Raw genomic sequence first — 27,841 nt, 5'->3', positions numbered from 1 at the left:
CAAACAGTGAATTTGGTGATTATTAAACCAAAACATCAGCTGAAAGACACTAAAAACCCTTTTACAACCTCGTAGAGAAGAAGCTGCAGACTTGAATCTTTAAACAATGAATGACGATCAGAATGATTCACTGAGTAATTCTTTCAACACCACACATGTACGGTCAGATTATAGAAACGTATCTGTGCTGCTGCGTCCTTGATACAGTCACACTTCTCCGGAACAAAGGAGAAACCACAAAGCTGAGCCAGGTGAATTACAGTTTAGTGTCCTTCGCTCCCACAACTGCAGGAGGGAAAAACACACACACACACACACACACACACACACACACGTCAGCTGTGTGTTCAGGAGCGTGCGTCATTTCCAAAGTGCGTTCCTCTGTCTTCTGGCTGAAATGTTCAAACAAATTAGCGCCGTTTAGACACTTGAGAATAAACCTTTCCTCTCCACTCGCTGGCAGAGAAACGTCATGTTTTCCCAAAAGCCGATCTGCTGACGCTTCCATGCCTGTCTCATACTAATGTTAAATCTTAGCAGCAGTTAGAGGCAGAGCCATTAAAACCAGTGTCGAGAGTTGCATCCGCAAACTCTAATAATCTCATTACTGTACATCAAGAAATCAACCATCCTGCTGGGAAGAGTACAATTCATTCCACGTCCCCCTCCTCCTCATCCTCTGCAGATGTCAAAATAGAGGACAACTATTAGGGCGGATCTCTGTGATGTGCATCAGTGGCACGTCTCCAGCTCTTCCCCCTCATCACTGTCTGTTGATGTATGGTCATTAGGCTGGTGTTCCATCATCAGGGTTTACTGTGACTGTAACAAATCAATCGAGGAGAAGGGGGTGCTCAGAGGAGTTGATTGGTGATATGTGGTGATAATCAGACAATCAAGCATGCCCACATAAAAAGTGATTAAGTCCTCTCGAGTGAAGTATAAGAGCTGAGATTTAATCAAAAAAACGAACCCACCCCCCTTCACTAATTGCAAATATGAAGCCAAGGCACTGATCATCAGCTCGGGCACGTCTTCTGCTCGTTTCTCCTTCTCCTCCGCTCCCCACGCCGTGCACACTGTTGATGGAGTAAACGCTCCGCTCCCTGACTCCCACCGCCAGCTCCCGTTTAAGCATCGGCGAGGCCTTAGTCCGACATCACAGAGATGCAGCTCTGATGAATCTTTCAGGGGGAAAACAACTGAAAGTAAGACGTCACCGCAGCTTGTCCGCTCGCTGCATGGTGTCTGATCGCGAAAGTTGTGAAAGCACAACCCAGAACACGCAGATAAACAAAGAGAGGCTATTTGTAGCGTGTGCACGGGGCTGCAGGAGCTCAGTGCACATCATCCTAAGAAGACACGTGCGCCAACACACACGCAAACCAGACGAACGTGTAGTAAACACACACACACAGCTCGTAATGAGTGGACATAACCGCGGCAAAGCGGCGTCCTCTCAGAGCAAACGAGGCTGGCGAGGCACATACATTATGTGGATCTGAACGGTGAACACCACCGAGCGATTACAAAGGGCATTCAGCGGTAATGCAGTCCAACCAGGCACATACATTATCAGGATCTGCACAACGAAAAGGACAAAGCCATTTAAGGAGAGAAAACAAGTGGAGGTGCAAAATAGATGAAGGTCAAGCTGTGTAGCAGCTAATACTGCATCAGGGTGGCACTCAGCCGAGCGTGTCTGCAGCCGGGGCTGTGTGTAATCATGGAGATTGTGTTACACGTCATGTAGTCCTGAATCCAAAAGTTGGTATTTTCCCTGCTCTGTTGAAATCCTCCAGCAGTTTCAGGAGTTCTCTTGCCTCCACCTGAAATGGAACACAAGTTTATTTGAGCTGCAGCCGCCTCTGAGCATTTTGGATGATGATCACGGCGCCGCGTGGTCAGACAGCTCCGTCTGTGTGCAGCATGAAAATAAAATGATTTGGCAGAGTAATTGGCACGATTGTTATGTCTAAATCAGGAGTTAATGCTGCTGCATATTGTTTTTTCTGGCCGCTGAATGGAGTCGAATGTTTCAGCTGCTGCTGGGTGAACAGGTTCAGTGGTAATTATGTAAATTAGTTGTCACGCATTGATATTTGGTCCAGTTTACTTCACTTAATTTATTTTAATGCGACTAAAACATTTAAAAAATGCAGCAGTACTTCATTTAGAATTCATAAATTCCAATATAGATTGTTTATTTGTCTTCATTTATGTATTAATATTTACTAATTAACCAACTTAGCCATATTTATAAGCTGGTAATAATAATAATAACATCCCATTTTAAATCTGTATTTACTAAGTAAGACATTCAAAGTTAGTGAAAACATGAATATGTAATGACTCTAGTGGGCAGTTCATTTCCAATGTGTGGCAGCTTGTTTAGATCATTTCACACAAATACAAATATATATACATTAAATATTAAATATATGTGTATGTTGCAGTAGAAACCAGTAATGGCTTATATGAAAACATACAAGAGAAAATTGGACATATACTAGTTTATTTTTATAGCAGCATGTATTTATAGTACTTTTAAACCTTGTTATGTTGTACTTTGATCATTTTGTAGTAAAGGTACATTTACTTATTCGTATCAGTGTGAATTCCACTCTCAAAATATAATTTTCCATCAACTCTGACTCACTGGATGTGAAACTAACTATGATCACATGTTACAGCTCTGGTCTGATGACGCTCGTGACCCTGCAGCTGTATTATATTTACCCAGCACTGGCACCCAGGTTTAAAAACACCAGTTAAATGTTGCTGAGATCGCGTTGGGTCGGTGGATTTCTCTCGGGTTAAAAGGATTCTTTTCCTCCTCAAATCTCCTCTCTCTCTTCCTAATTGACTTAGACACCTGACAAGTGGTACAACACAGCCAAAGATAAACTGTCGGGCTGTAAGCACCAATTAGCTTGTGAACACAGTTTAAGGCCACTTTTCACAATGAGCCACACGGAGCCAGAGAAAACGCTGAAACCGCGCAGGTTGCTGACAAAACAAAGTCAAGATACACTTTTGGCGGCTGCTCCTCCGGGCGATGTGATGAAATTATAAGTGAGGTTCACCTTGAGATTGTGGAGTGTTTTTTCGCCGGCGACTCTAAAGCCCCCAGACTCTGCTGATCTCTTTAAAGTCCTCAGAAATGCATTGCCAGCTGCCCGCCCGCCAGCCACATGCCAGTCATCTATTCCACTAGTCTTTAATAAGGTCGCCCATGAAACCGGGAGATAAAGACAATCCCTTGTTGTGATATCTTGTGGAGGGAAAGGATTCCTCTAAGTCTGTGCGGGGAGACGACAAAACAACAAGGTGTCCGAGGTCCTAATTCACCTTCATCGACTTGATCAGATATTTCCATTCTTCGTTGATTGTATTGGCCGGACACTAAGGTCCTGATGTTAAAGCTCATATCTGCAGTTTAACTAAATTACCACACACTACCTACTACAGGCGGGAGAGTCATTACATTCTCTGTATGATCAAAATTGATGAAGTATAAATAAAATATCCCGGAGCTGAAAAACGCAGCAGCAGCAGAGAAATTGAGCCTCGTGTTTAAAACCATGTGACATAAATTCACCCGGAGCCCGTTTCTGTACATATCAGCTTTGACTAAGTCGTGACTTATAAACTGCCCCCCCCCAAAAAAATCTGCCACGACAGAGGTCCCTGTCCAACTGAGTTCTTGTCCCCCCTCCTCTCATCTCTTTGCTGTCCTCTGGCATCCAACAGTCACAGATGGTTAGTAAACATCAGAGCGGTGTGCGGTCCTCTTACAGCCGGGGGAGTATATCAAGTATCTATCAATATTAGATCTATAAACTTGTATCAATACCTCAGGATCTTGTCTTTACCCTTATATTTACTATTCGTTATTTTACTGGATAATTGGAGACTTCATTGTCTGTAGGCTTGAATGATTTGACCGATGGATGTATGGATCTTCTATAAAATGGTGAAAGATATTTGTACTAAATCCAAACACGACATCTACAGATATTTGTTTTGACCAGATAATCAGTTGATGATAAAATACGGTGCAGCTGCCAAAAGATAATATTGCCTTCTACAAATATTATAGATTCTACATCAGTTTATTGGCAAAGAATATCATGGCAGTGACCGTGTTGCCTGAGCGACACAACCTCAGATCAGAGAAAGTCCATGAAGTTCAATTGTGACTCATTGCTCTGAGTGCAGGTAATAACTGACTGGGACCTGAGCAGATGTGCAAAGTGCTGCTGAAGAGCCGAGGTCCTGTGGAATATTGGCAGTGCACATTATCCGGATCAAATTGCTATGTTTAATATATAATATACAGTTGGTGGAAAAATACAATTAACGATAAGAGGTTTATATCGGAGCTATATCGAGTTTTACAAGCAACTGCTGACGTGTAAACCTTCCTCACAAAAGATCTCAGAAGACTCGCGACCAAGAAGTGTTGATTTGCATAAAGCTGGAAGTGATTTCAAAGAGTTTAAATATTCATCAGTCCACAGTTATGGAGACAAACTTGGAATAAAAGGGAAAAAAAGATTTTGGTCTGTGGCTCCTCTCCCTGGAAGTGGGCGTCCGGTTAAGATGACTCCAGAGGCCTCACGCAGAAACGCTCAGCGAGGTTAAAAACAGCCCGAGCAGCAACGTCAGGCTCAAGATAATAATAACTGGAGCTGGTTGATGCCAATCACGTTTCACGGAGCGTGGAAGAAGACGCCTCTCCTTCAAAAACACGTCACATGTGTCACCTTAACCCTCGACAATGTAACTGTGGATTGATGAAACTAGGGTTGAATAGTTTGTGTAGTATAAATGGAAATATCATCCAAATCAGGCGGTGGGATGGAAGGAGCGTCGTGATTTGGGGCTAGTTTACTTCCTCTGGACCTGGGCTGCTGTCCATCATCACGGGGGGAAATGAATTGTCAAATTTATGCTGCAGTAAACATAGAAATAAATGTAATACAGAATGATTTCTAACAAAGGAATCCGGCCTTTCGGGGGGTGACCCTATCAGACCCTGAGCCCTAACCCAATAGAGAAACTAGAGAGTGACCTCAGAGAGCCGTTCACAGCAAATGTCATCAGAGTCTGTCTGAGCTGAAGCTGTTCCACAGGAGGAATGGTCCAATTCCTCTTGAACATTGTGCAGATCCGATCTGCAGCGAGCACCAGCTCTTATTTGAGGTTATCGCTGCCAGAGGAGGTTCAGACAGATATTACATCCAAAGGGTTCTGCAGCACTGCAGATGTTCAGGTCTGTTCAATAAAGAAGATTGTAAGTGTGCTGTTAATGTTACAAGCACATTGTGATCGTCTGCTTATGAAGATCAGATCATAAACCAGCTCATTCCGAAGGGTTTACATTCGTCACATACAAGTTCCTGGAAATCCATTCATCAATAAAGAATATACATCATGCAAGACAGCAAATAGATAAATACATAGAATAATTACTAAAGGCAGCACTATGTAACTTTTACTGAGCAGCATGTGGTGATTCATTATGTCGGTCCAAAAGATTTATTTGTTTTGGTGAAGAGATAAAACCCTGATTGAATAGTCCCACTCGCTGAAAGTGGATATTACCCAAAGATCCCCGGCTTCCTGAACCACAAGAGCTGCAGCTGTAACACATCCACCAAACTCTGTTTAGAATCCTTCATGTTTTAAAAAAGTTTCCTGCTGAATATTGGAGATAAACTCAGCTTTACTCTTCAACTTGGTACCCACTCACCAAGGTTACATAGACCAGGCGTCCAGGGTGAGGAGTTGGAATGAGAGAGGAGACATTCTCCATATTCACAGAAAACTATCAGACTGGTTCTGAAGCTGCTATTTCAAGGAAAGAAAGTTGCATAGTGTTGCTTTAACAAGATTTTGATCCACCGAGAAGTACATGATGAAGGCTGGACATAGTTTGTGTATCATGACAACACAATGGACCACAACGTGGTGTTATTGGATTGTTCTTATTATTATAACACAGCAGCTCCACCTGGAAACACTCGTGATCCAGCTGCATCCTTATCGCTCAGCAACTCCTCCCTCATTCCAACCTCCTGTATCTTCATATTGTTCCGCTCTCTGCTGCTCTTTCAGCCCGTGATGTTTGTGTAATGGCCCGCAACCTGTTGACACTTTTATCACCCATAGATTTGGGCAGGCAGCAGTCGCCATATGCATCATTGCTTCGCACTTTGCCGATCTTGATTTATTGGCTCCTGCGGAGGAAGACATCGGCTAAATTAGAACTCTGACCGGAGGCAAAATTCCATTTATGGGCCGCAGCTCGTGGAGCGCTGCCGGACTGAAGTGGATTCATCCTCGTCGTAGTTGTGGAAGCGAACTGCCCTTACGTACCAACTTGTGCTCTCTGTATTGAAATGATTCCGTTTATAGGCAGGTTTGGAATGATCAAACTATTTGAACCAATATTTCCCGGTGCAGAAATGGGCCGGGCCGTGTCAACAAAGTAATTGGGCCGGCACACAGCGGCCACAGACACGCAAACACGGCCTGATTTCTTCCTTGGGTGGCCGTCTTTCCTTTTGCTTCAATTCAGCAACTGATTAACTACCTGATTCAACAGGGTCTTTGACTCCGTGTGTAATTACAGGCTTGATATTTTCCACGCAGAGGACAGTCTGCTCTCATCGAGACTCGCAATCAACAGAGGCTTTCTAATTAATCATGTATCTGCGAGTCCAGGCTTTGATTAGACGTGGCCTGAGGACCTTGGGTGTTCAACCTGTTAAATAACGTGTCTCTGTGTATGGCCGTGCATTTCATTTAAAAACATTTTATTTTATAAATTCATACGTCTTTGGTTGTACTCAATATTAAATGAATGGTAAATGCACCCTGGCTGTAGGGAGCGGAGCCACGGGGTCGGCGAGGTAACACAAGCTAATTCAATGACTTGTTCCACTGCACATGTCTCCTAATGGACTTTATAGGTATACACGTTTTCTAGTCATGTCGTATCTCAGCTGTGTGATGGAGGTCTGGTTCAGAATTTGCAGGGGGCTGACATCCCGATTAATTATGTAACAAACGGACAGAAAGGAAAAGCACAACGCTCTTTGGTCGATAAAAGGCTCAGTGTTTAATGGTCTAAATAAAGCCGGGCAATATGGTGATTAATTGATTCTAAATTTGGGTTAGTGTAAAAGTAGACTGTGTCCCAATTCAGCAGCGGCGCCGCTCAGATGGATTCATGAAGGAGTCACGGCGGGTAGTGTGCCAGTTGTGTTTTGTAAAGGAAAACAGCATCTAAATCATTATGCGTAATTTAGATGGAGAAAAATATTATATTATATTATATCAATGAATCACAAGATTAATTCAGTTACTGTTTCTGTTGACTTATTAGGCTTTGTTGAAACGGCACATCTACGGCTGAGGATTGAGAAATTGGGTTGGATGTAAAACATTGACTCACATAGATGAGGACGGCTGCAATTTATTACACGACCTAAAAACATATTTAAATTTAATGTGAATATTTTGAAAGATTTGGCTCAACCTGTAGCTGCTGTTTCTATTTTTACGTTATTTGTTTTGATCTACCCACCCACAATCACCTCCAGTCAGGTAACAGATCATTTGGCTTCTGTAGAGTTTTCTGGGTTTTTTCACACCTTCCTTGTTTGATGCAGACTTTTCTGAACACATATAACATGTGAGAGCTTCCTAAAATTAACTGGTTAATTCATTTTCTTTATAAAACAGAAAGACCACTTTTCTCTATACACTTTATTCCTAAAGGTTAACAAATACAATCGTCTAATTGACAACACGCCAACATCAGACACCAAAATTAACGAGATAAGATGTAAACACTGTCATGAAAACTTGTGGAAATGCCCTAAGATGTATATTTTACTGTATATAAACAAATTGGCATTCAACAGAAAATAAGAGTTTCAATTTGACTTTATTCATCTTTGTTCTCCTCCCCTGATACATCTGGGCGCTTTGCTAACAAGTCTTCCATGATCATCCACATATATCCACACATATATCATAATGGGAGAAAGAACATATCAGCTACATACAAGCGATGAATTATTCATTTGCTGCACGTGTATTGCATAAATCCTGCTGGAGACCAGACTGAGGTGTGCTGTGGAATTCAAAGGTTGCATTCACAGCTCATTGATGTGCACCTGCAAATATGAAACACAAAAAAACCACCAGTATGTAAAGTCTTGCGTATGCACAGTGAAAATGGATCTGTTGTGTTCAGCGGTGAAAAAAAAAAACTGTATTTCTTCACATGTTTTATTCATGGGTGAAAAATTGAATTGTTCAAACGATGGCGGTGCCCTGGTTTCAAGATTCCGTGGTATTGTTAAATATATTTGAAAGTTTAAAACTGCAACCCCAGCTGAGCGATTGGCATGAAAGTCTTAATCCTCTCGGTATCAATTATGGCTGAACAAGTGGCTCGGTCTGTCCTTTATTCCTCCCTCGCCTGGTGAGAAAGACGGCAGCGCTCTGCCATCTTTAACCGTCTTGTAAGGATTTACCCCAAAACTTTAATCTCTAAAGATGCATTTCTTCTGCGATGCTCGGGTACAGTCGAGCCTGAGAGCAGAATATTCAATGTAGTAATGACTGATTTGGATGTTGGGAGTTTTTAGAAGCTGAAGAATAGTCTGAGCAGCACAGTACTGCTGCAAAGGATAGTTCTATATAAACTATAGTATATTTTAAATACACTTTGTAGATTATATCAGTGTATAGGAGATAAACTTGACGCTAACAGTGCTGACAATGCCAGGTCGGGCATTGGCGAGTGTGCACATCTGATACCACATCTTTAAAGAACATTAGTTTTAAAACTGCAATTTTTCTTTTTTCAGAAATGAACTTGTAAACTTCCGGTAGTGTAGCGTTATCGAAACATCTGTAATGTCCTCGTCTGGAATCAGGTTGCAACTGATATTGATCCAAAAGATGTTAAATATGAAATGAGGTAAAAAATACAGGGTCTAAAAACATAATGTTTGATGTTTTCTTTGTAGCTATTTAAAATAAACCTATTATTACCTTTTATGATAATGAGTCCACCACTTGTTTCTGCACTAATATGCACATAAATGTAGTCGAAGTCCTTTCACCTGCAGCTGTTTCCCACCAGTTCACTACAACCAATTTAAATGTGAAAGCCACGAATCATCCTCTGAAACCGTGAATCAAAAACAACCCTGACAAGTTATTTTTGCTCTGTACTCACACACCCTCTCTCTCTCTCTCTCTCTCTCTCTCTGTGGTTTTTCCTCGCAGCTTCACTCGAACTCGGATAAAGGTGATGGATCCGTCAGGTACATCCTGAGCGGGGAAGGAGCCGGGACTATATTTGTCATTGACGAGGTGACAGGAGATATTCATGCCACTAAGAGCCTGGACCGGGAAAGGAAAACGCATTATGTCCTGCATGCACAAGCCTTGGACCGCTACACAGAGGAGGCCCTGGAACCAAAGTCGGAATTCATCATCAAAGTGCAAGACATCAATGACAATGCACCCACATTTCCAGATGGACCCATTGAGGCGTCGGTGCCTGAGATGTCTGAAGTGGGTGAGTAGTGCTGCATGTAAACGGACCCTCACATGATCGCTTTCCTCATTCTGGCTTTAATTGAACTGGTTGAGTGTTGTTTTCTTATTGATTCCTAGATATTCTCCATGTTTATAATAAAGGTATTTGTAGCCAGACCTGCGACTTTACATCCTGGGTACGCTTATGTGTGAACTCATGAGCGAGAGCAGCTGCAGGATGTTTCTGAAGAAGGTATTAGTGGTGCACACAGGGATCAAACATGTTATTAACCTGAGCGGCACTGGTTTGTCCCTCCTGTGATAGTGTTCTGCAGAACGGCTGATCTTCGGTAAGCCCGCCGGGTCCTGTTCTTCATCTTTGTTTTGCCGGCGCTGTGGCGGTTTCCCGGGTGGGCAGGTCTTTATAAAGCACTCAATAGTGCCTCCACAGCAATCCCTGCTGCCACGGAGACAGTGGAGTCCTCCACATCGCGGTGGAAAGAAAAGCCTCTATCCACCTCCTCGGAGACAGCCGCTGCCCGGCCTCATGCAAGCAGCCATGTATTTTTCATTTTCTTTTCTTCTGCTGTTCTGTTTTTAGCTCGGGTGAACAAAAGCCACCCTCTTCGCCACCCGTCTCAGCGCAGTGGCTCAAAAATACAACTCAAATATTTCACAGAGCCTCCTAAAAACACACAGGTTGTCCAAAGCGGTGGCCAAACTGCTGTCAGTGGGATTTTTTACCTCCAATGCACTAGAAGATAGTGAATCTGTGGCGCTAGACAGCTTGTTGAAAACATTCAATTTATATCCCCGTGTGTGTGTGTGTGTGTGTGTGTGTGTGTGTGTGTGTGTGTGTGTGTGTGTGTGTGTGTGTGTGAAATAATTCCCGTCAGCTGCTGAAAAGGAAGTAGAAGTAGTTATTAAAGAAAACGAACGGCAGCGTCACTTTCTGGCAGCGAGAAGATGTAAATGTGCGAAACCCGATTAGATATGCAAACCCCAATAGACCTGTAGGCGCCCCCTTTATAAACAGTCGATATCTCCCTGGTTGCGCTCATGAATATTCATCGGCGCACAGGCCTGACACACATACAGCTTTAGTAGTCGGTGTATTGGTTTCTAACTTGGATGTGTCAAGTGTATGTCTTAATTTGTTCAGGGAGTGCTGCATGTGAATATTATATTTTAGGTGGTGCTGCTACTGTAAGACAGAAACATATCTTCCTGTATTAAATGGCTCATAACACTATTACTCGCCCATGAAGCTGAAGATAACGAGAGGTGCATCCTATTATTTAAAAGTCCAGTAATCGGTGCGTTGACATCCGTCGTGCGGCTCCAGCCAGACTGCTCGTTTCAAAAGTTTCCCGTGTTGGCTGCAAACTTTATCGTGGGTTGCACCAAAAAGAATCAATCAGCGCTGATGACCCGTGGGAGGAAATCAAGGACTGTGAAGGGGAAAATAATTAGCCCCCCCCACCCCCCCACCCCACCCCTCGCTTGCTGTGCCCATTAGAGTAACTCCTTTTCGGTTCGGTGTCTGCGGCGTCAAATCGGCTGTAACAATCAACTGTCCTCACACTCCACAGCACTAATCCTCCAGCATTTGTCAATACTTGTGCTCCCAAGTGCAGGAAGGGGCCTGACTGGGAGTGTGGCAGCTAATTGGTTGTGATGTTATTCCCCCCCTGTTTGAATTGATCAGCTGGACACGTGCCTGGTGATCTGACGTTTGAAAAAAAACCTTCTACACCATCATATTTTCTGAGTGCGAGATGAAAGCTCCATCAGTTTAGCACCATTGTATGTGTCCCAGTTGATGAGCTGGAGTGAGTGGACGTGCTGGAGATAGAGGCTCTGCTTTCCTGTCAACTATTCCACCTCTGGGAACATCTCCGTTTGATGGTGGCGGCTTGTTTAGATAATGAATTATGAATAATTGGATGTTACTTGGAGCTAATGTGCACGTGGATAAGAGTCGAACACTCTGCAAATGAATTCAAATGGAGATCCAGGGTTTATTTATTTATCTCCCCTTGTTCTCCTCTCAAGAAGACGCTGCCATCCATCATACCACACCAATCAATTGTGTTTTATTCCCCCCACACGCCCATATTTTCTAAAATGAACTTATTACACACTTTGTTTTGCTTTTCTGAAGACAGGCCACTTGTCTACGTATCGACGTCTTTAAGATGACGTCTTATTCCAGCCCATTGAGTCCGAGGCAACACCTCTCAAACATAATGCTGCTTCGTTAGCGAGGAAATACTTTCTTTTCTTTTCAACACTGGATGAAAGCGGTGATGAAACGATCCTTTGGCTCCGACTGAGGGACGAACACGAGAACCCGCTGATTTTTAAAACACCTTCCGTCACCAGCCTTGATCCCTGTAAAGAGAACATTAGGTTCCGTGGTCATGGCGATGAGTTCACCGATGTCAGCGGTGATAGATGGATTGAAACCTGAAGGAGGTGATGAGAGTCGATGATTCATAGTATGTGACAGGGTTTATAATAGAGAGGAGGATCTGTCAAAGTCGAACCGTGTGCATATTTCATGTTTTTGCAAGAAAGTTAGTAATTTCGTAGTATTTGATGTTTGTGTGATTATTTTCAAAAAGGACTAAACTCCACACTAATGACGAGGTGTCTCCCTGTCTGCTGTTTCAACCTTGAAGTGAACGAATCCTTAAGACTTTGAACCTTTCAAACTAAACGAAAAGAGTTTATCTCTGCTCCTACAGGGTCTAATCATGGTTTCTGTACATGTTTGGTGTTAAACTCCATTAAAGGTTTGTCTAATATTCAATAATGACAGGAATAAGCACCAGCAGAGGTTTCAAGCTACTTCTTACGAGACAGAATAGTCTTGATAGATTGTCACTTTGTGAGAACCTGTGACTAATCATGGTCACAGAAGTCTGTGGTACAACCCTCACCCTTAAAACTCCTGAGAACAAACTCCCAGCCGAGTCTTATTGTGTTTATGAAACATATTTTGCACGGATACTCATGAGAGCTCAGCCTTCAGCGTATTGAACCATCAGACATATTAAAGACGCACCCATCACCTCGATTGTTCCACAAATAAAGAGCTTGAGTACTTCAGTTGAAGTGCATTGCATCTCTTAGAAGAATGTGTCTGTATGCTGAGATTTATATTGCTGCAATCACATTAATATGAAATACTACTGATAAAAAAAAAAAGGTGACACACATTCATACTTAAGATGTGACAACAGACCAATTCAAAGTTCATCAATTAAACGACGCTCTGACTAATGAGCTTTCCCAGACAGATGATTCGGAACCAGCGCAGCCTCCAAAGCCAAACACAGAAATGATTAAGTTCAAATAATTCCCCGTGCAATTCTTTCCCTGCGCAAGTTTGACAGAGACTCAAACTGCCCGAGCATACTGTGGAGTACACGGCTCATTATGGGCTGGCATTTCACTCTGCTCCTTCAGGTTCCCCCCACGGAAAAATATAAAATAAAGTCAAATCTGGCGGGACACAGTGGAGCAAGTTTCACATAATTTTAATTTAGTTTAATCCCCAAAAGGAAAACAGCAACTCGCATGTCCAGAAGATTTACAGGCCCCCCCCCGAAAATATATGTCTCCTAACATTAGCACACTGTGAATTCTTACATATACTAATCCATTATATAAGCTTGTAGTGCAATTACAATGCACTCATTGTGCAATTAGAATGGGTTAATGAAGCCTGTAATGCTGTTTGAGCAACACTTGATGTGTTAAATTGAACCACAGTGGTTCGTACACAGTATTTTTAAATAACAGTGTAAATAATGAGCCATCGCTGCAAGTTTTTAGATAATTGGTCGATGTTGTCGTGATTTTTGCAAAGACACAACTTGGACTCGAAGCATTTTCCCATTAAAGCGAAAAACTTCTATGTAAAATGTCCAGTGATGATCTTTCCTTCGACATAGGTCATTGCACATTGCAATTAGCTCGTACACAAAACTCCATCATTACATGTAATTATTTAATAATGTGATTTTTAATGAAGGCTTCATCATGTTGTCACTGATGAAATCTGATGTTTACATGAGGGCAACATGTCATCTCGGTACGTAGGCACCATGGTATACGTAATACCAGTCGCTAAAGCAAAGTGGGTCTGCAGGTTTGAGCTGTCGTTAGTTGTTTGAACTAAATGTGGGGATTCATCTTAAAGCTGCTGCAGATTTTGTGCACAGAATTCCTCCTTGGACCTAAAATCACGATTTCTTGGAGATTTTTCTAACACATTTCCATAATACGATAAAATTGCATCACTTACTTTACTGTCATTTGCATTAAAAAGCCTTTGAGACAAAGAGAGAGAGAGAGAGCGAGAGAGGGCGATTACCAGGGAATCATTTTTATGTTTTCTTTTCTTTCAGGCACGTCTGTGTTGCAAGTCATCGCGCTGGACGCCGACGACCCCACCTACGGAAACAGTGCCAGAATAGTCTACAGTATTCTACAAGGACAGCCATATTTCTCCGTTGACCCCAAAACAGGTGTGTTGTTATGATTACATGCATTTATCCACAAAGTGAGCGCTCGTAGACACTCGCAGCCATGGCAACTGCGACTGTAAAATGTGTGCAATAACTTTCTCGTAATTTCTGTTGTTGATCTCCTAAAGCGAATGTGTAAATCACGCTGTCAAATCTGTCCAGCATATGTTTCCCACCGCCGACATCCTGTTCTGTTATTGCAGCACGTCAGACACCATAAAAGCTCAAGCAGCCACAGTAGAGTTACGGACTACTCGTAGAAACTGCTGTGTTGTTGAGCACGCAACCCACTCGGTGCACCATAACTAACTCCTCAGGGGTCAGAGGAGACATTTGTGGAGAGGTCTTCGGAAAAACCATTGTTTCCTGCCGTCTGAGAGGAGAAAGCCATAACGGGGCAGTACTCAGTGTTTTTAAAATCCATCTTCCTTTGTGTGTGGGTCCGCTATTAGATCTATTAATTGTTAATAAACCCTTTAAAGTGCAAGACAAAAATGTGCAGCGAGCGAGTAAGTATCTGTTTGTTTCTCTTTGTCTTTACAACGTGAGCTTGTAGTTGAGGCTTTGCCTGCTTGCCTCTGCTGCTGCTGCTGCTGGTTAACGTGAACAACAATCCACTTGTATGAATTGATTCATTGCTGTCTGGAACAACTATTGGCCCCTGTGAGACTGTGCCGCCCATGTAAAACATGAAGTCTTTGCTGAATGAGCAACACAAATGAATTGCTGAATATTTTGGCTTCACCTCCAGGGAAAAGGCGGGCGGGGATTGATGGAGCTATTTCTCAGCGGTGCGTTGAAGCCGAAGCGATGCGAACTGGACGTCCTCACGCAACGCGAGCTCAGGCTCCTGTCGCTGAAAGTTATTTTAAATCACATTTTGACTGTAAGCAATATTCTAGCGTGATGTTATTCCCATGCACTGGGCTGTTGGACACATCACATGGCTTGTTTTGCCGGAGCTGACTCTGCATCTTGTCTGCATTATAATTCAGCGCGGGGCGTGCAGAGGAGGAGGAGGAGGGACATGATCGAAGGCCGAGCCAGCTGCACTCCCTGCACAGCGCCATGCCTCCCACACATTCTAATTTATATAAGTCGGCTGCTGTTTTCGCCACTGGCAAACCAGCCTCCCTCCCTCAAATTAGGGCAGGGAACTCCAGTGGTCAGTGGAAAATGAGCAAGTGGAGGAAGTTGTACTAGCAGGCGATCTTCATTATGCTGAGCCGAGGTCTTGGAGCAGTCGTGCTGGCATCCTGCCACAGTGGAGCATCGCTTTCCGGGGGAAGCGGAGGCTGCTCCTGCGTCTGTCTCCCAGTGCAGTAGCTTGCTTACACCTCCTTATAGCCACATGCACCTGGCTCCCACCCTGCTCAGACTGCAGAGACACCAGCACGGGGAGCTTGTGTTTAGTGAGCAGATTAACAGAGCACACACACACACACACACACACAACACCTTTCATTTTGACCTTGGTCTGGTGGCCTGACACAGCAGCGACTGATTCTACAAGAGCCAGGAGCTGGAGGGTTTGAGGACAGAGGGTAATGGCAGCATTTGGCCCCCCCGACATATGGCTCTGGAGGAATCCCTAAAGGAGCGTCTCAGACTTGACCCAAATCCTCGGGCAGGCAACAACGTGAACCGCCGTCTTTCTGGCTTGGCGGTTTGTGATAACGTCGTCTCAAACCTGCCAACAGCCGGAATGACAAATGAGCCACATTTACAGGATGTAGCATTGATTAAACCTTGGAACATGAAGGAGTTCATTGAACAGGCCGCCTCGGTAAAGAAATCGTGAACTTGTGAAACTTAGTAAATTCTTTGTTGCCTTGCAGCTCTGAAATTGAATCATTGTATCGTAACGACCTTATTTAAACTCTGGAACATCTGTGAGTCATGATACAAGATGTTTTGATTTTATATCTTTCATTAACCGGAGAAGCTGAATGGCTGTGAGGCGAAAAAAAAAATGTTCTAGAACCGAAGCATTGTTTGAAAACGACCTCGTAAAACTTGAGGGTTTCCTGAAACACTTGACATTCACTGAAACATGAAGTGAAAACCATGTGAGGGCGTAAACTTTTGTCTTTTATCGAGAGTCATTGACATCGCCTTGGAAACGGCATATGGTTGGAAACAACAAGTACATTTGTTAACATTTCAAAAACTTGCAGTTGAAAAAAATGTCCCATAATTCAACCAACCTCCTGACACAAATTAATAGAATCACTATGAATTTTATTGGACTTCTAATGACAGAAAAATAAAACACATCTGGCCAAACACAAGCTGGAATTACACACATTATTTTTATTAAAGCCAATCTCCATAAATGAGTATAACATTTGTTTTATATTCATAACTTTTTTCTTTATTATTGTGCCTAATTTGGGCCTCTACCAATCAATTGAACATTATGTATTTTAAAGTCAGACGTGTTAATATGAAAGTGATGTCACTTATAAATGAGTTTTATTTCTTTATTGACTAATTAACCCCGAGAACGAGATTAAGGTTCGTCAGCTGCTTTGTCTCCACCAGGAAATAAGATTCAGTCATGGATGTAATATTCTAACTGACGAAGAAACAGTGGTGACTGTGGCAGCATATTGGTTTTATTGATTTAATTATTGAAAAAGTATTAATCAAGGCTCCTTTAATAAAGGAGGTGAGGAGCAAATGTCAAAGTAAAGGTCCTGACTGAGGCAAAACACTCACATTGGATCGACACTGACGATCACACGACTATTTGCTAAGAAATGGAAATTCTCTCAACCAGCTTTCACCGGGATGTGTTTATGAGGAAATGGCTGAAATCCAAGAGCAGAACACAGCAGCGAAAGACAGGAATAGATTTAAAAGGTTTAATGTACAACTTCTCAGACAGGATGAATCGATACTGGGAATGTTCTCTGATTCTGGTAAAGTTAGAGGATCCAGCAAATTTAACCCAAGGAAGCTGGATCCAGTAAAATGAGGGTTGCAGACAGGAAGAGGACAGATTCAGGCAGAGTAACATGAAACCTTTCTAAGATAAGTAGAGTAATATACAGAATGTACTTCTACCACAAGGTGAGCGACAGTCTCAGTCTTATTTGGTCTTCATATACTTCTATACTATACTTATACGTCTGGTGGTTTTGATTAGAAAATTGAGCTCCGGTGTGTGGGAGTATTTGCAGGAGATAAGGGACCTGGAGTCCATATTCCAGAACCAGAACCAGATCCAGAATCTGGTTTTATTGCCATGCAGGTTTACACGTACAAGGAATTTACTGTGGTGTATTTGTGCAAATATAAATAGGAATACTATGAGCACCAGAGGAGGGATTGTGCAATATGTTGTTAAGATGAGATGCTTCACCTTGTCTCAAATTGCAGTTTGGTTCTGTCCTCAATCAGACACTCAGAAGAGCTTGTGTATGTAGCTATATAACCTAAATACTGTTTTCAAAAATGCAACTCAAAATCAACCAAGCACGGGCATATTTGTACAAAATTCAAAATGAGAGGTGCAATTTAGAGAGGTACGATCATTTTTAGTTGAAACTGCTGATTTTCATTCTCACCACACTGAGGCCCATTGATTATGTCCCATTCAAAACAGGTGAAAAGCCCAAATCATTGCAATCCGAGGCTCCCTCTCTACCTCGAGGCGCTGCAAGTCCGGTTTTAATATATTCATCACCGATGGAGCTGCGATTCATTTGTGATCTAGCAGAAACGGTTTTGAAGGAAAGATTTAACACCTATTGGCTTTGATGCTCAAGAGTTGGATCAGAAGATCAATACCACTTTTAAGTCAGTATGCAAATTGCAAAGTTAGGGCGAGCAGAAGTTAAAATTAGCACCAGGAAACACTCGCTGCCAAGGTAAATAAAAATAACTTGGATACGAGAGCCTGAAGAACTCGTTAATAAGTTATCAATAACGTGCACAAAAACAACAATTTTGGTTACAGATGATGTGTTTATCGTACAATCAAGATAAAATGTGTAAGTAAACTTGTATTACTCATGACTAGCTCACCCAGAATTCCAAGCTTTATATTGAACAACTCATCTAAGCCAACTCTGCACAGAACTGTGTTTACCCAAATATCAAACTATTCCTTTGAAACATTTTTACAAAGCCGCCATTAAAGCAAATCCTGGCAAGGTGTCCGTTAGGGAAGGATCCCGGATCTGCTGCCTGCTGCTCCTGTCGGACTTGAACAAGAGCAGGTGCACAAGGACAACAGAGAGACTGACAGACAGACTGAACCTCGATCTGCTCACCGAATATGAAACACACAGCATAAAAGTAAAGATGCACATTTCCCCTGGTTTTCCAGCTCTGTCACTTTTTTTGTCTGAGCAATATTAGGAAATATAACCAGTCCTGTAATGTGCTGAGCTTAGTGTCATGCTAACCGCGTTAAGAATGTTCACTGCAATGGATTTGATTACATGCTTTGCAAATTTCAAAACTGCAAGCCTGGCAGATTTAATAAGAGCTTTCTGTATCTCAGCAGAAGCACATCTCAGACCGTGGCTGCATTTATCCTTTTTATAGTTGGGTCATAACTCCTGTCTTTCCCATCACTGCCGTGCATCTGTCACTTACCCGCAGAGACACTGAGGGTGTTCCTCCTGAGTCTCATAGTCGAATGCCCTCCAACACCCCCACCTCACATCTGTGCTCGCACACACACACACACACACACACACATAGAGGCGAGGCCACACCGCACTGCACAACCCCTTAAGTCCCTGTTGCATCCTAAATAGGCTAATTTCTCTGCTGATCTGGGATTTGGGAGAGTTTATTGAAGGAGCTGACACAGATCAAGATGTTTCACGGGGGGGTGGATTAAGTCTCACTGCTGGGTGGATCGATGGAGGAGCTGTCACTTTGTCAATCAGCTGCACTGTAGCCCTGAGCAGTCCGGCCAACTCCTCTCAATCAGATATATAATCCAATATACGAAAAGAAGAATATTTAGAAAGTAAAATAGAAGTGTACGGATATTATTTCTGTGATTTTTACGGCTGCTGCTGTTGATGATATCTACTTTTTCTCCAGAAAATACTCCAGGAGTGCAGACATACAGGGATAGCATCGTATTGGATGGGGCAAAAAAAACCCCATCCAAGATTCCTGAAGCTGGAGATTGAAGAGCGCTTTAGTAATCTCCTATAATCCTTTTTGTTCACCCAGGAGATTGTCCTCCTTTAGAAGTTTCCAAGCCAGACAAAGAGGTGGATAGTGTGATGGTATCAACTCTAATAGACTGGGGAGGTTGAGGAAAAGGCTAACCACCTCACTGTGTCAAATGGGCCCAGGTTCAAGGAATCAGCTCCTTTCTCAATTATTTTCTAAATTAACCGACGAGCTCCGCAGAGATTCGGTCTCGGGAGGTGTTTTCGGCTCAGAGATGGTCAGGAGAGCGAGTTCAGGGGTGAGACTTTCCTGTCAAAGCACTGACAAACCTTTCAGGTGCCGGCACATCCCAAAGAATACCCCTGTGGCCTTTTCGGTGTAGTTAAAAGACATTAATTTAAGAATGAAAGCCGGTGAGTGATTGTACGTCGGCAGAATCCCATCGGTCTTCCTACCTGGTGTTTAGTTTGCTGAATGGTCAGAAACAGCAGATCCATCGTGCTGCTGTGGACGACAGTGGGAATCTTATAGAGTGTGTTCATTGTTTTCTGAAGCCGCTGCTGTGACATATTGCTCAGGAGCGATGTGCCTTCAGGTGTAAAGGGTTAATAAGAGACTCGAAAGGTCAGATCATCCGTCGTAGAGTTGTTTTTAATGGAAACTTTGGCCATTTGCGAAGGTCTGTGTGTTTTTTTCCGGACACCAGGTTAAGTAATGCTAAGACTGCAGTTAATAACGAAGGATTTCCCATAGAGCCGGCATCATTAGAGGAAAGTGGCTGCGAGCACTTTGAGAAACCGAGAAAAGCAGCGGAACAACACTGAGTCCTGGCATTTGGGGAAAAAAAGTGTGGCAAGAAATAGATGCTTCTGATTTTTGGAAATCGTTCACCGAGCATGTGGCGTTAATGTCTGTTCTCAGGCGATTGATTTTATTATTTCATTTTTCTTGCAACAAGGACACAGATATTCCAGGATGTTTATACAGAGGACACATAGTCACATCTCGGCAGCTTGGAAATCCCAGAGAATCCCAATTCATCCCCAATAGTGGTGTTAATTATTTACCTGCACTTAACTCGTGGTTGTGACGTTTCCATCAGGGCAGCGTAGTGACGATCTGTCTCATCAACTCAGCAGGAACAGTCTGTCGCTGTCTGCTCGGCATCTGAAAAGGAATAATGCAGTGAGGTCGGTCAACTCCATTTAATTACGTTTAACTGGAACCGGAGATGAATTATGGAACCACATTCTAACACCAAACAAATCTAAATGCAGCTTTAACTGACACGCATTAACAGAGAGGAAGCTACCTGGCAGGCAAAGTAAATGTATTGACTTTGCCATCCTTTTGGAATAAAGCCCTGCGACACATCAGAGTGTGTGTGTGTAGCTCGCTGCCCCACTTAACGGTTGTTCTTTTGCGAGCAGAACTAATGCGCACAAAATGACAGCACAGAAGAAGTAGACGCTATCAGAGCTGGTACATTAAACAAGCCTGAACCGCCGCAATGTAGCCGAGAGAATCTCCGGAGGAAGGGTCTGAATCTGTTCTCTCTTTACGTCACAACTTCTTTCACTTTGCATTTCTGTGTCGCCTTCGGGAGGAATTTAAGGATATTGTTCGCATTTTACTTTCTTAACCAGTCGTCCCCGTCCTTTTTTATAGAAGTAGTACCAACTCTAAGATATGTATGAAAAGGAGAAGGAATCAGTTGGTGTGTTTTCTCAGCTGAATCATAGATTTAAATTGGCTGCAGAATTATACGACATCAAGTGAACTTCTCCTGCTGGTGCACTTTCTTCTTTTACTTTATTTGTGTATGATAATTAGATGATTCCATTCTGCTCCATCATGCTGTTTAGACTATATTTGATCTCTTTGTTGATTCGCTGGTGACGAGTCCTCGGATGGGACCTCGGCTCTGTGTAACAGACGATGTGTAACAGACGATCCCCCGGATCTTCATACCGTTGGCTTCCTCGCTCCTTGACCCACTTTTAATGATTATTCTGCCCGAGGCGAGTGGATTAGTTTCTGTCTATAGAGTCATGAAGAAAGAAGGAAGCAAATTACCTTTTGTAAAACACAACGATACCTGCCTCGCCGGTGAAATTAGGAAATCGTGAAAACTGCATTAATTTTGCTCCAAAATTAAGTTTGTTATATTTAAGCGGTGGAGGTTTGAATTAGAAAATTAGCCACTAATGGAATAACGGGTACAAAAGATAATTTACTCAGTCTGATTGAGAGCTTAACGATGCAATTGAGAAATATAAATATAACCTGTATTATTAATAGTTTGTCCAATGCAATTACTTTGCTAAAATGTTTGCTTTAAATCCAGCAGCCACTGGATGTGGCTGCTGGATTTAAGTGTGTTAAAGTAGGGATTTTACTTCCTTGGTTATTTTATTCATATCTATTCATATGTCTTTCTATGTTGGTGCTGTTTGTAGTAATAACCATCTGGATGTGTCCGAGGTTTGTGATATTTACTAGCAAATGTAAAACTGCAAAGATAATGTAAAAACTGCAGTACCTCCCTATCTTCACATGCTGGGCTCATATTACCACCATCTCCTTTCCTGCTGTGTGGTGTGAGAACAACTCCAACAAATACACAGAAACATTAGCAGTAATTTAGAGTCATGTGTTTGTCCACCTGGAGAATCTTAGTCTAGTAGTTTCTTTCCTTTTAGCTCAGTGTTTGGTTTCCACCATTTCCTAAGGGAAATATCTGGTGCAGGGCCGGTGGCGTAAATGTTCAATTGCATGATCCTAACGGTTCAGGATTTAGTGTTATTAGTTCCTTTTTGCTCAAACCAGGATTAGAGAGCGATTTGACACAAGGAACTCATACTAACCGTTTGATTATCTCTGTTCTTTTGTCAATGTAAACCACTTCAGAAAATAATCCTACAAAAAGGAATTGATTCATTTTCTTAAGCCACTTGCTGTGATTTCCACTCACACAACACGAGGTAACAGCAGAGTCCACGGTCACGTGGTGATCAATGCCGTGTCACGTCCTCCCGGGTCTCGCCGCTCCCGCTCAACCGCTGTGCGTTATTACAGGGTTCACAAGTTCACAGGAACACAAGTTCAATGGTTGCCAGAGGGTCTTGGCTCCGGGGAAAAGGGAGATTTACACTGAACACTGATGTAACAAATGGAACATATTAAATCAGGCTCCCATGTGTTGATGTGCTTTCAGGAGCTGAGGTGGGGAATTAACCCTCTGGCACAGAAATAGACACACAAAACTAATATATACTAACAGACATGCACACAAAGACACAAAGACAAACACACAAAGCCAAGACATGCACCTATTATATTCAATAAATCACCGACCACCCAGCAACACAGGAAGCAAACACAGTGTCCCTCTCTTTGGGCTTGTTTCCCTGTCGCAGTTTACCCGTGCACACAGTTTCTCTGCAGTGGCCCAACGTGCAGCCATATATCACTTAGCATTGTGAAAGTTCACGGCTGTGTTTGCTGTGTTATTGTAGTAATAAATGTGATTGAATGGGCGACTTAGAAAGTTTGCAATCTGCTCCGATCCAAGGTTGCATAGTCATTTTAAACGTGATAAAAATAAATAAATAAGAAGAGTCGAGGCTTTACCTTGACAATGAATGAGAATCAAAGATGAAAGAGACACATCTGTACAGTGCTAAAGGAAAGTCTGACTCGGTGCTGCGGGAGTCGTCCATAACTGAGAGGTTTCTTGTTGGAGAAATATTAAAACAGTAACATCTTGACAGCGATAAGCGTTTTCTTTATTTCCACCCTCTCAACAACAATTTCTTTGTGTCTTAATCTAGATGTATATTTTCACTTTGCTTCGCCACTGACTTGCTTTGTTCCTTCTCAGAAGACTATTATTAGTCTCTGTTTCCCACTGACTGGTTATTCTTTCTATGCTGATGTTTGTTTTTACTTCAACCGTGCAGGAATCATCAGGACTGCCTTAGCTGATATGGACCGGGAAGCCAGGGAACACTACACGGTTGTCATTCAAGCCAAAGACATGGCAGGCCAGGTCGGGGGCCTCTCCGGCTCCACCACCATCAACATCACTCTGACAGACGTCAACGACAACCCACCCCAGTTTCCCCAAAGTATGTAGAGCGCTGCAGGAAGAGCACATTCCATATCATGAATGCTGCATCATAATAGTTGACTGTCGCATGTTGGAAAAAGTGGCAAAATCCCATTGGAAAATTAGATTTATAGAAGTTCTTTAGTTGTTGTTGATCATTACCTCTGTTCCATAAGTCTCCTCTGTTATTGTACCAGACACGGACCGATTTAGATAATTGTCTGTGGCCACTTCCTCAGGACGGATGGAAATCAGAATAAATAACCAGACTCATCTGCAAGAGCGAATAAACATTATCTTGCCGACTAGCTTTCCCCGGCAAATCTGTGTTGGAACTTAAAAAGTCAGATTGGTGCTTCCCCAGTAACAAAGGTCCCAATACATTTGCACATAAAATGTTTTTTTCACAGTGCAATCTCTGGTTTTGCAGCTTCAATGAAAAGAAGCACCTGAATATGTCATTATTTGCAGAGAGAAAATTATTTTAAATGTTTGTTCATGCATATATTGATTAACCATTTATCAGTCTTAGATTCTTGTGGGGAGCAACTCACAGATTATTGAGACCTCCCCTCATTCAGCATTTCTCACTATGATGCATTACACTTAATTACCGTGTGGCTCACTCGTCTAATATTGCAGTTAAATTAGCAAAATTAGACGAGCATTCATCCGAACCCTCTGGTTTGCAGACTGAATCTTCCCCATTTTCATGATAAATGTAAGCAATGATTTAGTTGTGCTTCTTTGCCTTTGAAAGTGCCTCATCAAACACAATCGCCCTCAGTCCAGGGTTTTTCATTTTGTGCTGCGGCTGGAAAAACTATTTCAAAACCATCAACATTTTCTGAATAATCGTCCGCCTCCGAGTTTGATCTGCTCCATTGCAGCGCTATCTACCTCAGCTTAGCATTTAGCTTCAATTGAACCACTGCAGAGTATTTTAATGACGTTCCCTCCGGAACAAAGGGTGACAGATTCAAATTGCCTAACTAAGCCCTTTTTAGGATGACATTCAGAAAACGATGTGGAGCAGATCAGTCTGTGTTTCAAACTGTTTTTTTTTTTTTTCATACTACTTTCTCTAAATGGCTACACATCAATTTTTTCCTCCACAGAAAATTACCAGCTGTACGTCCCTGAATCCGCTCAAGTAGGTAAACCTGTAGGGAAGATCAAAGCCAACGATGAGGACCTTGGTGTCAACGCAGACATCAAGTACAGCATCATTAACTCAGAGGGGGCCAACACGTTTTTCATATCCACCGACCGGGACACGAGGGAGGGAATCCTCAGCCTCAAAAAGGTAACAACACGCTCTCATCAACTCAGAAACACGATCTTTGGGAAATGTATTAGAAAAATGTGCAGGGGAATGTCTGTTGGTGTTTGGATCCAGACTTAAAAGGGTGAAATGTGGAGTTTTGACCTCTAGTGGTGCTGTAGAATCCATCTGCATTAATGCACTGAGAAATCCAGCAGAGCTTCAGTAAATGAGGAGAACAAGGAGGAGACCAGCTGTTGTGCAAGTTTCAATTTATTTAGAAATAAGACTTTCTCAAGGGTTTATGCAGCAGGAAATGACAAATGAGTTTTTAACAATGACAACTCTGCATTTCTTGTCAACACACATTAGCTGATCATGCAGATTTGCAGCAAACTATCACTTGCACGGTTCAAATGAAGTGTAACTAATCACACGTCCCCGTGGTCCCTTTTCCCAACAGCTCCTGAACTACGAGAGGAAGAAGACCTACACGCTCCACATCGAGGGGACGAATACACATGTGGATCCTCGTTTTTCCTTTCTGGGCTCTTTCAAAGATACCGCCACCCTTAAAATAACTGTGGGAGACGTGGACGAAGCCCCAGTCTTTTCTATGGATTATTATATCATGGATGTGTATGAGAACACACCGAGAGGCACGGAGGTGGGCGCCGTCACGGCTCGAGACCCCGACAGCAGGAACAGCCCTGTCAGGTAGGACGCTAACCGCCAAATGTACATGTTCGTTCAAAAGGGAAATGATTACAAATGGCGAGAAGCAGAGCTGCTCAGTAGGTGCACGGTCACATCGGTTATGCATCACTGCACAGAGCTGTTCCAAGATGTGTCCGGTTAAGTAACGTCGGTGGAAAAGTAAAAGGGCAAAGAGAGAGTGGTTGCTAATAGTGTGATGCTAATTTTAGGACTCTACACTCGTTCAGCTGTGACCAGCAGCCACTGTATGACACTTAGTCATCTAATTGGTTTCCAGAAAAGTTGAAAAGGTTTTTGCAGTCTTCACCAGATGGATGAATATATGCAGTATATGTATTTGTATTTATATAGTAATACTTATCTTATATTCTGACCATATTTGACTCGTATTCAGCTGCTTATTTATGCATCTTTGGAGGTTTTATGTATTTCTTGGCAGTCAAATCAGTGAAATCTCTCCTGCTGCAAAACAACGGAGGTGCTGTGGTTCCGCCCACTGAGATTTAAGTCAACTAATGAGATTATTTCTGCCTCCATGGAATGTTTGTCTTCCTGAATCTCCCGTGTGTCATATCTCTGCAGAAAAGCTTTCAAAGACGACTTGACACGATAGTTTGAATAGATTTCATCGATTTGCACATTTGAAATAATGCACGGTGCATTTCTAGAATCATGCAGAAGCCTTTGTTTTGTATCTCTGAGCACCACATGACCAATAAGAGTATGATTTCTGGTAACTTTGAACTTTGAATAATGTAAAGCAGATTCACTGCCCTGTGCTAATTAGTCTCTGGTTTGTTCAGGACACTGTTCTGCATTCGTCCCCAAATGATTCTCCTCCAACAAAATCTGCAAAACGCAAAATGAATCTGTCTCATTTTTTTTTGCATCATCAGATATATCGTTATTTTGTTGGCAAGCCTGTGAAGTAACCCGAGGCGATACAACAGCTTAGCACATCTGTATGCACTCTAAACACATGCTTGTGTACTGCTGAAAAGAGATTGATATTAGCCTCGGGCGGCGGACTAATCTCATATCTTTGCTCTGCACAGGTACATCGTTTCATGACATTACGCTCAACTCCGCACCGCCTGTGTTAATTTAAACTGAAACTCCTCATGAGATTGTGTATTGCTGATATTTTAATAAGAAGCGTTTGCTGTTTTCGTGGTGTAGGATCAGAGTTTAAAGCCCCTGCACACCCACGCAGGTTTTACTTTAATTACTGTGACTGATGAGACCTGGTCAGGCTGAAAACGGGTGGAACTACAGTGGGAATTTATGATGTCACACAACTGTACCAACAGGAATAATAACAGGTCAACCAGGGGAGCTGCGAAATTAACAAGAGTGGAGCTGTGGAGCTGTGGAGCTGTCAGTCACAGCCAATCTGTGCTGATGAGAGGTCTAATCAGAAAGGACCTGTGTGGGTGGACTATAGGTGTGCAGAGACTTTAAAGTCGTGCCATCGGCTGCAGAGCTGCAGGAAGCTCAGACATGTGTTATATAATACTGCCCCCTATGTTTTACAGAGGTGAGATCTGCGCCTCTTCGTGAATGATGCACAATTTGAAATGGCAGTGAACACGTGGGGTTAAGAAGCTTCTTTGATTTTAGGACTTTGTGAAAGATTTGTAGTAAACAAGACGGTAATCTCCATATGAAAGGGTTTCCCTTCATCTCCTGGTGGGATACCTCCTCTTCGTCCATTCCTTCAGTACATCACTGGCAATGTTCACGGCACAAAGACGGAGGCACCGGGAGGTATTTTCAAACGACATCCACATGAACCCGGGCAACAAAAAACAAGCTAAACCACTGTGCCACCGCTCCGTGTGCCGGCGTGAGAACGCAGAATGCAGCCGGGATCAGTGCTCGGCTCGCTTTGATCTTCAGAAGTCGGCCCATGCATGCGTTGGAATCAACATGTCATTGAAGTGACACGTCAAATGCTGCTGTGAAATTGACGTCTAAATATCCAATCAGAGCTGTGATGGCTCATTACCTCTGGTTGCTCTCACACATTATTATCATGATCACCGGAAACTTCTCATCCTGTTTGTGTTAACTACGACTTTTATCTTTAGTAGTTAATTCTGTAATGTATGACATGATAGCAGATTTAAAAAATAAGGTACAACTCAAAGAAAGTAATCATTATAATGTGTTAATATCTTATACGTTGTGTTGTTCTCTGCAGGAACGTGAAAATATACCATAAAAGAGCAAAATACACAAGTAGCTGCAACGTTTTTCAGCCGAGCCAAAAAATAACTTTTACAGCTGAAAGCCTTTGTGCTGTTATGACCTTCAGCATTTAATAAATCACGACAACATACACTTGTAAAGCAATCTGTGCTTAAAAATGGGTTTATTATTTCAAATCAATGCAATCCTGGCATTAATATCCCTTAATACTATTTTCCGTCTTCCATACCCATTTAAAAAAGTCAACTTAGAGTCTATTATGCTCAGGAGAATGGAAACTGGTCA

General features: G+C 42.5%; 1 protein-coding gene across 4 annotated transcripts in view; it reads left to right on the top strand.

Annotated features, from left to right (window-relative positions):
* Window positions 1-27,841, top strand: part of LOC118098936 (cadherin-18) — a 135,471-nt gene that overhangs the window by 86,374 nt on the left and 21,256 nt on the right. For all 4 annotated transcript variants that reach the window (XM_035143196.2, XM_035143194.2, XM_035143195.2 and 1 more), the window contains 5 exons: window positions 9,316-9,610; window positions 13,989-14,108; window positions 23,216-23,383; window positions 24,483-24,670; window positions 25,092-25,345. In XM_035143196.2, the coding sequence (XP_034999087.1) occupies window positions 9,316-9,610; window positions 13,989-14,108; window positions 23,216-23,383; window positions 24,483-24,670; window positions 25,092-25,345 (1,025 nt within the window). The remainder of the gene's footprint in view (window positions 1-9,315; window positions 9,611-13,988; window positions 14,109-23,215; window positions 23,384-24,482; window positions 24,671-25,091; window positions 25,346-27,841) is intronic.

Source organism: Hippoglossus stenolepis, chromosome 19 (assembly GCF_022539355.2).
Source record: "Hippoglossus stenolepis isolate QCI-W04-F060 chromosome 19, HSTE1.2, whole genome shotgun sequence".
Lineage (NCBI taxonomy): Eukaryota > Metazoa > Chordata > Actinopteri > Pleuronectiformes > Pleuronectidae > Hippoglossus > Hippoglossus stenolepis.
Note: the sequence above shows the minus strand (reverse complement) of the source record. Positions and strands in the feature narration are given on the sequence as shown.